Here is a 13936-nt window from a genome sequence, read left to right on the forward strand (position 1 = left end):
CATGGCTTCAGCAAGTCCATTCTTTGGCTTCCTTTGAGCGGAGACTGGTGATTGTGTTGTGATTGGCTCTTGTTTGTGTGTATGTGCTTTCATTAATCCTGTACTGCTATTTATCTTTTTTCTAGTATAAGATTGACTACTCCCAGCTGGAAACACGACAGCTTCAAATATCTGTGTGGCACTCAGAAACACTCAAGAGAAGGGTGTTCCTTGGAGAAGTGGTTGTTCCATTGGCATCTTGGAATTTTGAAGACAATTCAACACAGTCATTCAATTGGTATCAGCTTAAAGCAAAGGTGATTCCTAGACTTTAGGTTATCATTATTATTTTTAATTTTCAAAAAGGTTTGTGTTTTTAAAAAATAGCATATAGTGAAAGCTGTATCAGTGCCCACCCTTACTAGATCATGGAGAGGAAGAATGAAATTTTGATGTAGCAGGCCAGTCCTGCCATACCAGGATCTGGGCGGGAATGTTCCAGATATAGGTAAACAATGAGAATGAGGAGAAGGGGAGGCGGTATAGGATGATCAAATAATACAGACTTTTGTGTGTCTCTTTTTTCAGTCTGAAAAACCTGAAGACAACCTGGTTCAGTACAACGGAGAACTCCTGGTGTGTGCAAAACTGATCTTACCATCCCAGTCTAAAAAATGCCAGTATGAAGAGCAGACGAAAGGAGGTACAAAGCATTTCAGCCTTGTATGAATTACCCTGGCTATGAAAACATGGAAACAAACAAAGTATTTGTGTGTGCATCTGGGTATAAACACTGCCTGCATAGGGGCATATTCCTGCTTGAGTAAATAGTCCCTACATATTGTGGCTTGTATTGTGTTGTGCTTATGTAAATAGTTAGAAGCCTTTTAAGGTAAAACAAAAACTTGGTAAAATGATTTGAATTCCAGACTTGTCAGTCTCACATTTTTTTCCTTTTCACACCAAAAAAGCAGATATAAATGTGCTTCTTAAAGTGGCTTTGGCATAGTGAACTCAGATGCTCTTGAAGCAAGCTTGTGCCCTCAGATCTCTGCCAGTGCACCTCATTCCTGAGCTGTAGCAGGCCAGTTATTCCACTCCAGGAGCCCTCGGGGGTTAGAGACTATCAGTTTTGATAAATCGGGTGATGGGGAAATGTCTGGTAGGTACAAGCACTGCACTCTTCAGACTGTTTTTGTTCCATCAGTGGCATAGGAACCGACTCCGTGGGTGCTCCAGGGCTGGAGCACCCATGGGGAAACCGGCCTCCAAACTCCCCTTCCCACCCCCCCACCCCACCTTGCCTTCTCCTCCTACCCCTTCCCTGAGCATGCCGCGTCCCCGCTTCTCCGCCTACCTCCCAGTGCTTGCCGCCGCAAAACAGCTGTTTCGCGCCGTAACAAGCTCTGGGAGGGAGGGGGGAGGGGCGGGAACACGACGCGCTCAAGGGAGGAGGCAGGGAAGAGGCAGGGCCAGGGCGGGGATTTGGGGAAGGGGTTGGAATGGGGGCGGGGCAGAGGTAGAGTCAGGGTGGGGAGGGGGGTCGAGCACCCACTGGCACCGGCAGAAGTCGGCACCTACGCTCAGCGGAGTTAAGTTTAACTTTGCATTCTAACTGGGATTCAGTTTCTGTAAATGGTGCAGTCACTGCTGAAGGAAGGAAAAACTGTAGAGGGTCGATGACTGGGACAGCTTCACATTCTTTTGCTCACTGGATAATACTAAGCACTGCAGGGCAGAGCTCCAGATGTGGCTATTTTGGCTGTTGTCAGCCTTCTACAGCAGATCTCCTAGACCAGGGGTGGCCAACCTGAGCCTGAGAAGGAGCCAGAATTTACCAATGTCCATTGCCAAAGAGCCACAGTAATATGTCAGCAGCCCCCATCAGCTCCCCGCAGTCCCCACGCCCAGCGCCCCCCACCCACCAGCAGCCCTGCCAATCAGCACCTCCCACTCCCTCCCCGCACCTCCCAATCAGCTGTTTCGTGGCATGCAGGAGGCTCGGGGGAGGAGCGAGGGCACTGCAGGCTCAGGGGAGGGGGCAGGAAGGGTGGAGTGGGGGCAGGGCCTGTGGCAGAGCCAGGGGTTGAGCAGCGAGCGCCCCCCAGCACATTGGAAAGTTGGCGCCTGTAGCTCCAGCCCTGGAGTCGGTGCCTCTACGAAGAGCTGCGTATTAACATCGGAAGAGCCGCATGTAGTTCCGGAGCCACAGGTTGGCCACCCCTGGCCTAGACATAGAGGTAGGAAGGAAATAATGGAAAGATCAAGTAAGTTGTTAGTTTTATTTCTTTCTGTCCCCTGGATCCCCATCTCCTCTCCCTGTATCCCAGTCACCATTCCCTTCTTGGTTCAGTCCTCCTCCTCTTCCCTCATGCTGTCTGTTCCCTCTCTCCTTTCTACACTCACCTATGTGTTCCTCCTCTGTCAAAAACACACACACACTAACAGAGTAACAGAGGCAAGGTGCATCATGTTGTGGGTTGTGCCAGTTATCCTTGCTGCTGGTTCTGCCTCAGAGTAAAACTACGGGACGTGGATTGTTCCCTTGATCTCTGCAGGTGCACTTGGGGCCTGGTAAAGCTTCCTCATCATCATGCCACTGATTTTCCTCCCTCCCTCCCTCCATTTTTTAAAATCACATACTGTAAAAGTGTCTTCAAACCTTTCCTCTTGTCTAAAATATCTCTGCAGTTCAGCAAACACGCTGAACTGCACTTTCTCACTTCAGGGCAACAGTTCTTAGGGACTTTCTTTCCTTCCCTTAGCCCTGTGTTAACTAGCCAACCATTTACCCACACTGGTCGCTAATTATAAGCAATGTTTCTGTTTTAGGGAGAGAAGACCAAGCATCTGCTGATGGCCAGCTTCACCTTGTGGTGCTTGGAGCTAAGAACTTGCCTGTGATGAGATGTGGTGGCACTTTGAACTCATTTGTTAAAGGGTATGTTTTTGAGATTTAACTCTTCAGATTTAGAATCTTTTAAAACCATCAGCCACTTCTGCATGGAGCTAAAAATGAGCTAAACACATTCCAGGGAGTAGATCTTTGAGTAAAAGACATTACACCTGAGTATGGAGCCAGATTGTGGAGTCCTTTCTCATGATGGTGAGCATTTACCCAAGTAGCTCCTGAGATTGCAGCACTTACCAGCACAAGGAAAGGGGCCACAATCTGACGCTTAGGCCTTGTTCAGACAGATTTAGGATTTGAGGAGACTCCACCAGTTATTGAGATTTAATCTCTGCTTTCACAGTTGCAAAAGTGTTTAAATGTCAAGTTTTGAAGCAGTAAAAGGAAAACACTGAATGCATCCGATGAAGTGAGCTGTAGCTCACGAAACCTTATGCTCAAATAAATTGGTTAGTCTCTAAGGTGCCACAAGTACTCCTTTTCTTTTCGCAAATACAGACTAACACGGCTGCTACTCTGTAACTTAAGAAATGTGATTATAAACAACAAGGGAGGAGAACCACTCCTGTCTTCTTAATTCATGCTTTGAGCCGTGCTGTTGCAAAGTGAATTACAGCATCGTACTCACTGGGAGAGGTAACCTATTATCCTACTCATTCTAGGCAGTTCGGAAGAGTTCTTTAGAATGTTTGGAACTGATGTAGGTGACAAGTACACATATCTGTTGGAGACCACCCCCATCCTGCGTTTGTCACAGTGACTTGGAAGGGTGCACTCTGTGAAAACTGTCACGCAGGGCATGGCTACGCTTGCAGATGTAGAGCACTATGCGTTAAACCAGCCCTCGGAGAGCGCAGCATGTCCACACTATCAGATTCAAGCGCAGTGGCGTGGCCACATTAGCAACTCTTGCAACACCAGAAAGAGCAGTGCATTGTGGTAGCTATCCCAGCATGCAAGTGGCTGCAACTTGCTTTTCAGATGGGGAGGGTGAGGAGGAGTGAGTTGTGTGTATGTCAGGGGAGAGACAGTGTGTTTTGGGGGGCTGAGAGTATGTCAGCATGCTATCTTGTAAGTTCAGACAGCAGCAGACCTCCCCTCCCTCCCCCCTCTCTCTTACACACACTCACAACAGCAACATTCCACAGTAATGCTTGCTTTGTCCCGGAGGAGATGAGCAGCCGGCTGTCAGAAACGGCGCTTTGAAAGGGCATATCCACATTCCTACAGCAAGTTCAAAACAATGAGAAGAGTGGCCACTTGACTTCAGGGATTATGGGACATTTTCGGAGGCCAATCACAGCGCAGTAATGCAACCCCTCGTCCACACTGATGCTGGGGTGTTTCAGCTGAGGCGCAGCAAGCTTTATGCTTCTGGTGGAGGTGGATTACCAGGAGCGTTCCAGCTGCAGAGTCCAGGAGCTCTACGTGCCTTGCCAGTGTGGACGGGTCGTGAGTTAGGGCGCTCGGGGCTGCTTTAATGCGCTCTAACTCACAGGTGTAGCCACGCCCTCTGTTTTGTATGTGAAACTCTGTTATATTCAGTCGGCATATCACAGAATCACGTACCCCATGCAGAGTCATCTTTGCCATCGTTTTTGATTACCTTCCTAACACGTTCTCACTGTGCAAGCTAAGATGGAGCTAATCACATTTCCTGCTCCATCACTTCAGGAGTCAGGAAGGAATTTTTCTCCCATGTGCAGCATTGCAGAGTTAGCATTATGGGGTCATTTTACCTTCCTACAATCAAGCATCATACACAGCTGGAGGCAGGATATCGGATACCTGCAGTGAGGATATGTCTTGTACCTGATAGGAGCACCTTACCAGAGGTGGAATGGTCTCTTTAGTTTTGTCAGTGAGAAAAATGCTGCTCTTAGGCAGGCATTGCTGGATGGGCTGGAGGACCAGCTGCTGTTGGGAAGCAAAGGCTGCTACAGTGGTCCCCGACAATTGGATCAGCAAGCAGAGCCAAAGGAGCTCATTCTTACTCCCCTGGAGGTTAATGGGAATAGACTCAATGGGAGGAGGATCAAGCCTACGATTTAAAAAAAAAAGTGGTGTTAATATACTACCATTTCGTATTTATGCCTCACTTTAATAGTCAAAGCATTCCAATGAGTAGTAACGAGGTGGATGAGATAATATCTTTTAGGTCAGTGACCTCACCCAACATCTATTTTATTCCTTTTTGGAAGTTGTCTCACTCTCCCGGACCAACGTAAGATAAGACAGAAGTCTCCTGTCCTGAAGAAAGAAGGCTGTCCTCAGTGGAAGCACCTGTTTGTCTTTGACGGTGTGACCCCATCTCAGCTACGGCAATCTTGTCTGGACTTGGCCGTCTGGAACCAGGCATCTTTTGGCTCTAATGACCGGTTCCTGGGGGGAGCCAGGCTTAGCACAAGTAAGTCTTTTATCATTAAAAAATTGAAGACAAAAGAAACACTCCAATACCTATTGTACATAACAATAATAATTATTATTTTCAATGCAGTAGCAGTTGGAGGCCCCACTCAGGACTTGTGCTATGCAAAAACACACAAAGAAACAGCCCTTGGCCTGAAGCACTTAGTCTTAGGCCTTGATCCTGCAAATATTTATGCACATGCTTCACTTTACGCCTGTGAAAAGTGCCACTTAAGTCAATGGGGCTCCATGTGGGCACAGGGGTCTGCTAACTAGGGGCAGGATTTGGGATCAGAGCCTAAGACCACAGGCAGCAGACCTATGAAAGGCAGGGGCAGCCAACTGCAAAAACAAGTGTGATTTTAAAAATAATTACAAATAGGTAAAGGAGGTGCCAGCTCTCTGCCTCTCATGCTGTCCAGCCTTAATTGACTATTTTCTTACAGATTCATGATAGAGCTAGGTGTGGAGGACAAGTTTGAAGAAAGAAGGGGGAGTGGTCCCAATCTTGCAAGCACTTATACCGTTAACTTTTCACATGTGAGTTAGTCCCATTCAGTAGAACAGGTGTAAACTTAAGCATGTGCAACTTAAGTGTTTGCCCAATTAGGGCCTTACTGGTAACTTCTGCATAACTTATCTTAGAAGAGACAAGGCTAGAACTCTGTTCCTCTTTAACATTTCAGACAGCTCTGGTTGAGCTCTCATTCTGTAATTATTAACCTCTGCCTGTGCTGCCCCAGGTAGCTTGTGGGCTCCTAATTTAGTATGCACCCATTGTCAGACTCTCACTGCTGTCCAGCATGTGACCACACCCACTAGCCCAACCAGTTGTTGCTTGTCAAATCACCCTATTCCGGAACTGACTCACTGGGGCCTGTTATTGCTGCTTTGGCGCCAGCCCTTGTCCGTCAGGTGACGGAACTCCAGTCATCCTTTCCAGCTTGTTTACTAAGGAATGGGCCTGAGAATTCCTTTGAACGACTCCCTGCTTGGAGTTGCTCTCTGGTGGCTTTGGCTCCTGCCAGGCTTTCCCGCAGCCATCCCTCCTTTGACATGACCACAGACCAAGTCAAACCCTAATATTTTACAGCTGGTCTAATTTATGCTTTAAAACCAAAGCCCACCCAGTTAACAGAACTGAAATTCACAACACCGCACTAGAGTGGACAGCACTTGCTTTTGGTTACCAGCTGACTAGCAAGGACCCCCGGTGTTCTGTGCAAGGATCTCCTGCTATCTGCATCACTTAGGAAATTCTGCAACCGCTTCATTTACAGTTTAAAATGGAGAGGTTTATTACATTAAATCTGAACCTGACTAATAAGTACCCTCAGTACATAGCTCCAGGCTTTATATGGGTATTTGTTTTTCTTTCCCCATTTTTTTTCAAGCTGCTGCAGTTTTGTAATAGAACTGCTGCGTGAAAGTTGTTGGGGGTGGGGAATAGCTGGAAATTTTGGTGGCTTGGGTGAGGGAAATTGGAGGGTCAGGCACCCAGGAAGGCAAGGGCCATGCTTTGGTTTTGTAGCAGAACCATCTGAGCTGGCAGCTTCTCTTAAATAACTGGCAAAGAAATATTAAGTGGCCAGATTTAAATCCTCATCCGTAGGCTTCAGAGTTCAACTTGCTGACACAATGTGAAAACATCCCATTTAGCTCAAGAGAGCGGTGTTTCAGGCTAGCTGCCAGCTCATATTCAGTTAATATTTTTAAGTTTTTCTGAACTAACCAAGCTCCAAACATCTCTTTATTGAATGAAATCTCAACTTCCGGGGCAAGTGCTGCAGCAAATTCCCCAGGGGCGACTGGGCAGTTTTCTGAAGATTAATATAGGCCCAAGTAGTAGGGTTAGCAGGGCATAACCTAGCTTTTATTATCTTGCCTGCCAGCCTTAATGATAGGCAAGCCTCTGTCCACCCCCATACCTAAGTGCTTTGTTTTCTCTATTACAGAAACATCCATTTGAGAGTGGGGCAGGGGACCATCCCTCCAATAAGGTTTTGTCTTAAAGACACTTTTGCTTATAGCATGAGGACTTAGATGTGTGGTGGCACTGGCCAGGCTCTGCTACTGTGCAGGCTTCTCCACCGGCTGCTATTTGCCTTAATCTTATGCCATAGACCTGGCTCTTCCGCTCCAAGGTTTCTCCTTTGTGGGGTCTGCAACCAGTGCTGGTGTTCTCAGTAGAAGGCCCTTTGAATAACCTTGCTATGCCTCTGCTCCACTGCAGTCGATTAGTTGAACTTCACTTAGGCTTTTCCTAGGGGGATGAGTTCATCTGGCAAAAGCTCAGCCTCATTAGCTTTGTTCAGTGAGATCCAGGGCATGTCTCCGGGGCAGCTAGGAATGGGCTTCCTAGCACAGCTAGACAAACAAAGACTTGCTCTGGTGCTAGGGTGGTGCATGCAGCAGGCCTGGGCCAGCCATGCGAGCACATACCCAAGGGTTGAACTCGGGTGGCTAGCCTGAGCTGCTGCACATGCCACCACACCCACACTGCTAGTTGTAGTGTGCTGGATTGAGCAGAACTAGCAGCCAGCTGTCCACTCATGCTGCCAGGCCTGCCTCCAGCCGTGGTGTAGGCACAGCTGTAAGTTTTTTTGTAGTTTTGTTTGCCCATCTGCCAGCTATGCTGTGCAAACTGGAAAACAGTTAATCCACTCAACTGCTGCTGTATTTCCATTGTTACCAAATACAGCACCAGCATGCCACTGAGTGTAGTGGAGGCCTCCTCTCAGAGCACCCCACAGAGCAATTGTACCAAAAGGGTCTCATGCTTTGAAGTAGATTTTAAGACAAGAGACCAGAGATTCTTCTGCTTGGAAATAGGACAGTGCAATGTAATTCTCTAGCCACGGAGTACGTGGCAGAATCCACCTCTTCTTTTAAAACTGATCTGTAAACTGCATGGTTAAAAATATGAGCTGCGTGTAAGCCAATGCCTTATTGCCTGCTGCCAGTCAAACCTCATCTCTCCTAACTGTTAACAGCTCCATTCTCTGAGTGGGGGACTTTGAAAATAAGTGACAGTACGTGTCCATACTTCATTATTTCACTGCTGATTATTTTAGCAGAAGCATCTAGGTAGAGCACTTGTCCTAATCTGCCTTCCTGGGTACCAGAAGCTCAATCAGGGGTAGGTACACAGAGGTCTTCCAGAGGGTACATTAAGTCATCTAGCTATTTGCCTACTTTTACAACAGGCTACATAAACAGCACTAGCAAAGTCAGTACAAACAAATTTCAGACAATGACTTGTTTATACTGCTCTCTATAGTATACACTGAAATGTAAAAACTATATTTATATTCCAATTGGTTAATAATTATATGGTAAAAATGAGAAAGTAAGCAATTTTTCAGTAATAGTGTGCTGTGACAGTATCTTTGATTTTGTAAGCAAGTTTTCAAGTGAGGTGAAACTTGGGGTATACAAGACAGACTCCTGAAAGAGGTACAGTAGTCAGGAAAGGTTGACAGCCACTGCCCTGCCTGCCTGACAAAAATTCTAGCTTCTTCACCAACAGTTTCTGTGATACAGTGGAGTGTTACAATAAAATAAAATTGTGTAATAAACTCAAGCATGGCTGTGCTGGTTTTAATTTCCTATATTTACATGAATATACTTCTGTTTAAATGGAGCAGTCTCCAATCTGCAGCAGTGGGGTGCCGCAGAAACCAGGGTCCTTACTGCAGAATTTAAATCAGGATTGCTGCAGAATACATGGTGTCTTCACTGTACTGAATTAAATAGTTTGACACATGTATTTAAGGATGGAGTTACAGAATGAGACATGAAGCATTAGAAGAAATGTTGGAGACAGATTATAAGTTAGTCGGGGCAGAAATGTTCATGTACACTTGGCCTTACCCTTTTGTTTCAACTTTCCTGTAGAAGAACCATCTGGCACCTGGGATTCAGACCCCCAGTCAAAACTTCAGTGGCAGAAAATACTCAGCAGCCCAAACATCTGGATAGATATTACACTTATGCTGCATTCAAATATGGACACTTAAATCCTAATAGCGCCCATTTGACAAGCATATCCTTTCCAACTGCTCACACATGGAAGAAAGTATTATACTCAAGGTTAAGCAACGTGGCATGCTTCCTAGTCACTTCTGCCTTCTGGAAAGAAACATCCTTTGAAAAGAGCTCTCTACAAGCAAGCCACCTGTTTCTATACATAGAGCAGAACTGTGTAATTAGAATAATTACAAAACTAATAAAATATTCAACTGTCACACTCCAGGAGCATTTAATTAAAAAAAATCCCATGAGTGATTTTTCATCATGAGCAGCTCTGGTAAGACATTTATCAGCAGCAGCTAGCTGGCGGTGTTTTGGGGATTAAGTGATGCATTACAAAAGGGGAAGCTACAATTGCTGAGTTGCTTCAGCACTTGTTGCCAGAAATGTTACTATGGTTAAAAATGAGGAGTCCGGTGGCACCTTAAAGACTAAGGGATTTATTTGGGCATGAGCTTTCATGGGTAAAAAACCCACCCCCTAAGGTGCCACTGGACTCCTCATTGTTCTTGTGGATACAGACTAACATGGTTACAACTGTTGTCGAAGGCCATCTGTTTGAGTAGAGGTGAAACTCCTTCACATTCCCTTAGGAAACCATGACACCTGAAGCACAGATGGATTTTGGCTTGCAAGTTGTTTGCAGTACAGTTACTAAAAGAAAAAAAGAAGAATGCAGGAGGGAGAGAAAGCATAAGGTATCCCCTCAGATGTTAGTCACTTTGATATCTTGGGACTGCAAGAGAGTTTGGCACTTAATACAGAAGGGACAATAGGATATGCATGTTGAGGGAGACTGACTCAAGACCAAATACTCTAGAGCAGAGATCCTTAGCTTTCCCCCCATAGTGTGGCAACTAGAGCAGTAGCTAACAAGGAGAAGGAAAGCATATTTATTAATGAGCATCTTTTAATGAGAGTTAGCTGGTAGGCAGCCAGCTCTCTGCAGACTTATGAGAGGCTGAGGGAACTGGAATTGTTTAGTCTGCAGAAGAGAAGAATGAGGGGGGATTTGATAGCTGCTTTCAACTACCTGAAAGGGGGTTCCAAAGAGGATGGCTCTAGACTGTTCTCAATGGTAGCAGATGACAGAACAAGGAGTAATGGTCTCAAGTTGCAGTGGGGGAGGTTTAGATTGGATATTAGGAAAAACTTTTTCACTATGAGGGTGGTGAAACACTGGAATGCATTACCTAGGGAGGTGGTAGAATCTCCTTCCTTAGAGGTTTTTAAGGTCAGGCTTGACAAAGCCCTGGCTGGGATGATTTAACTGGGAATTGGTCCTGCTTCGAGCAGGGGGTTGGACTAGATGACCTTCTGGGGTCCCTTCCAACCCTGATATTCTATGATTCTATGACTACCAGCAAGTGATCTGTGGAATACTGATGGTCCACGGACCACTGTTTGGAAACACCTGCTCCAGGCTCTCGGAATGTGGCGGGGAGGTTGCTACTAGTTACTTCTTTGTCTCAACTACAGAGCTCTTCCTTCCAGAGGCTGGGAAGTGCTCAAAGCTGTAGAGCCACTTCAGGAAGGCTGTAGAAAGGGTCACTTCTATCATAGAGCCAAGCTCTGGGACATGCTGAGAAGCTGCCCTAGGCTGGATGAAGGCAGCTGGAGGAGGGGAGTGAGCACACTGTTAGTGATGCAGCAGTTTTCTTGCACTCAGCGAATGGGGCACCCCTCACAACTCACTCCTGATTGAGTGGCAGCATACTGGAGAGCTCATAGGTCAGCCTTTTGGCCAGAGCCTTGCACATTCTGTAACCAAAGACAGACACCACTTTCAGATGAAGACATGGAAGTACCAGTGGGAGGCTTTTGTGGGTAAAGACATCTTTAGTGCTGTGTTAGTCAGTCTCAGCAAGTCTGACTGCAGAAAGCAAGCCTACCTTATAACGAATAGTAACTTGGCATGTGAAGGTTTTCCAGTGTAGATGCAGTCTAAGATCAAGCAAAGTACCAGTTTCCTGGTGGATGCATCTTCTCTGGGGTGGGGAGAATGCTCTATCTGAAAGGTCTCATCCCTTTCACACCCCCTCCCCCCCAAAATCACACATTACTGCAACAAGCAGTTGTCTTCCTCTGCCTGCACCCTCACTAAAAGAGAAAGTGTTCTCTCCCCCCCCCAGGACATTTCACTGTGAAGCTGCAAATATAAAAGAGTTCATATTTCCAAAGTGAGAAATGTAGAGCTGCACTGTAGTTTTAACGTGCATACAGCACTGCTCTGCTGGGGTTAAACACCCTACGCAGCACAAAACACACAACTTCAAATCCTTTGTTACCTTGCAGATTTTTATTCATAGTCACATGTTGCAAAAAACCCACACCCCCTTGGTATAAAGCTTTAATGTTGAGTATAAAGCAGCACTGAATCGACACACTGAGAAGGACACATTTTCAAAGATGGGGTGGGGGTAACAGGAAGTCTACAGATGCTCTTTTCATGGACAGAATACAAGGGGGATATAAACAAACAATCCCTTCATAGTTGGAGTCTGAAATATTATTAAATCAAATATTTTAAAAAATTAGAAAATTTGTTAGAAAAAATAGGTGCAGTAAGGTTGTATTTACTGAATTATGTGCATATCACAATTTTATTTGAAGTAAAAAAATCACTTTACAGATAGTGTTTTATAGCAAGTAATCAGTTTTACACGCCTTCTGTAGCACAGACAGTATCTTGTTTAGGCAAATGTTTTTACATATGCAATTTATTTTAATACTAAATCTGAAAAAGGTAACAAAATATACAGAGCAAAACTTTTCCCCTTTTTAAACTAGTGTCACAATCCATATTTATCAACTATATTTATATATAAATACTACACTACAGCTGATCATTAATTAAGCTGGAGTATAACACACATCAACAAGTATGAGTCCAACAGAAAGAATATTTGCCTACCTATGCAAGGAGAGTATCAAAGAGTGTTCCTATACTGCATTTCTTCTGAGCGATCACTGCAGGAATTTCTCCAATTGAACAGAGTAACAAAAAAGACCCCTCACACTTATCGTACTTAGAAATAACAGATTTCCAGATGGTTGCTGGTACCATTTTGTAAAATTATAAACAAGGGCCTGCAGGTCTTTGCTGACAAAGCAGAATGTAGAATTAGTCAGGTTATGTGCTGCACTTAAAAGATATATGGCACAAAATTCACCCACAGCATTGTGTTTTTGTTTAAACAGCTGAATCCAGATGTACCACCTATCACAGCATATCATCTTTATGAACAGAAAGATGTAGTATTAAAATAAACCCTGCGTGGAAAAAAAGTGGATGTGACTTATAGGCCTTTTGGCACTAGGATATGAATGAGCAAAAGTTATCAGAGTTAATTGCTTGGCTGACAGACTTAATGAGCAGTCACCACATTTTAATAGTAAAAACTGGAGGATAAGCTGACAGTGGGAGCTTCTCTAGGTTTAGAGCATTTGATATTTAGATGTTACACAGTGACCCCTCAGAAAAGGCAGATCGTAGGATAAGCTCTGCCTTTCCCATAGTCTTGCCTTTTTGGCTGTAAAGTGCGCTTACATAGCCTCAAACTCATCGATTCTCTGCTTGGTGTTGCCCTGTCGGATCTGCCTCAGCGTCTTGTACTTGTCACGTCCCTGTCGCATGTTCTCTGTATGAATCATGTCATTGTGGGTTCTCTTGTTTTCATCCCTGGCCTGGGCCAGCTCATCTGTCAGGGTCTGCAATATTAAGTACAGAATGTCACAAATCTGAGTCACACATGAAAGACCTTGCATCTCACGAGAGTTTGACAGAGTCAAGGATTAATCATGTTTTAGAGGCATTTGATAACATCCTTGGGATGCAGAAGAGTACGGTGGAAATGGGTGAACTGGAGATCTGGACATTTGAGTATTACAATGTGCAGACTGTGAACACTAGCTAATTGAAAGAACCAGAAGCGTCAGTGCACCCCTACTAATAAGCAAAGCCCATATGTATTGCATGAAAATCAATCCTGTTAAAGCACAGGCAACTTTATGTTCAAGACATCTTGTAGGGCTTGTCGACATGGAGATTTAGTGCCTGGAAAACCAGGGTGTAAACCTACAGCACGCTAACTGGCCATGTGGACCCTGCTGCCATGTACAAACAGTTCTGCAGCGTACAGTACGGTTCCCAGCAGTAGGTCAGAGTGCACAGTAGCAGGTCCTCACAGCATGCTGCAGATTTACACCCTGCTTGCTGTACACTAAGTTTCCATATAGATGATCCTTTAATATTTTACATACACCATTCTGGAAGAGCTGTGCATTTAAACAGGGCTCAATTTTCAGCAACAGTAGATTTAAGTTTTCTCCCAATAATTTTGTTTCCTTACCATCAACTGCCTCTGAACACGCTGATTCTTCACTGCTTCAGTAGTGCGTTTCTCTTCATTGCGATCATCCAAGATGCCTTCACTTGAGAACTCTGCACTGTAGCCTGAATGTTCTGTTCCTTCATCAAGCAAGTTGTCATGGACATGGTAATTCACTGGCTCATAGACAGGGGCTGGCGGTGGCGGTGGGGCAGTCATTACCAAATGTAGCTCTTCTTTTGTCTTCACTAGGTCATCTTGGGCTTCCTTGGCC

The 13936-nt window shown here is 45.2% G+C and overlaps 2 protein-coding genes across 2 annotated transcripts in view; one reads left to right on the forward strand and one right to left on the reverse strand.

The window, feature by feature from the left end:
• The window catches only part of SYTL3 (synaptotagmin like 3), a 68527-nt gene extending 58981 nt beyond the window's left edge, over nucleotides 1–9546 (forward strand). Inside the window, exons 15-19 of the mRNA XM_084623492.1 lie at nucleotides 126–296; nucleotides 568–682; nucleotides 2812–2920; nucleotides 5092–5297; nucleotides 9197–9546. Of these exons, the coding sequence (XP_084479618.1) occupies nucleotides 126–296; nucleotides 568–682; nucleotides 2812–2920; nucleotides 5092–5297; nucleotides 9197–9318 (723 nt within the window). The 3' untranslated portion in view covers nucleotides 9319–9546. The remainder of the gene's footprint in view (nucleotides 1–125; nucleotides 297–567; nucleotides 683–2811; nucleotides 2921–5091; nucleotides 5298–9196) is intronic.
• Nucleotides 9547–11611: 2065 nt separating this feature from the next.
• The window catches only part of EZR (ezrin), a 53957-nt gene continuing 51632 nt past the window's right edge, over nucleotides 11612–13936 (reverse strand). Inside the window, exons 13-14 of the mRNA XM_084623493.1 lie at nucleotides 13684–13935; nucleotides 11612–13042 (exon numbers count right to left, since the gene is read on the reverse strand). Of these exons, the coding sequence (XP_084479619.1) occupies nucleotides 12878–13042; nucleotides 13684–13935 (417 nt within the window). The 3' untranslated portion in view covers nucleotides 11612–12877. The remainder of the gene's footprint in view (nucleotides 13043–13683; nucleotide 13936) is intronic.

The sequence above is a fragment of the Lepidochelys olivacea genome (assembly GCF_965140295.1).
Source record: "Lepidochelys olivacea isolate rLepOli2 genome assembly, chromosome: 3".
Classification (NCBI taxonomy): domain Eukaryota; kingdom Metazoa; phylum Chordata; order Testudines; family Cheloniidae; genus Lepidochelys; species Lepidochelys olivacea.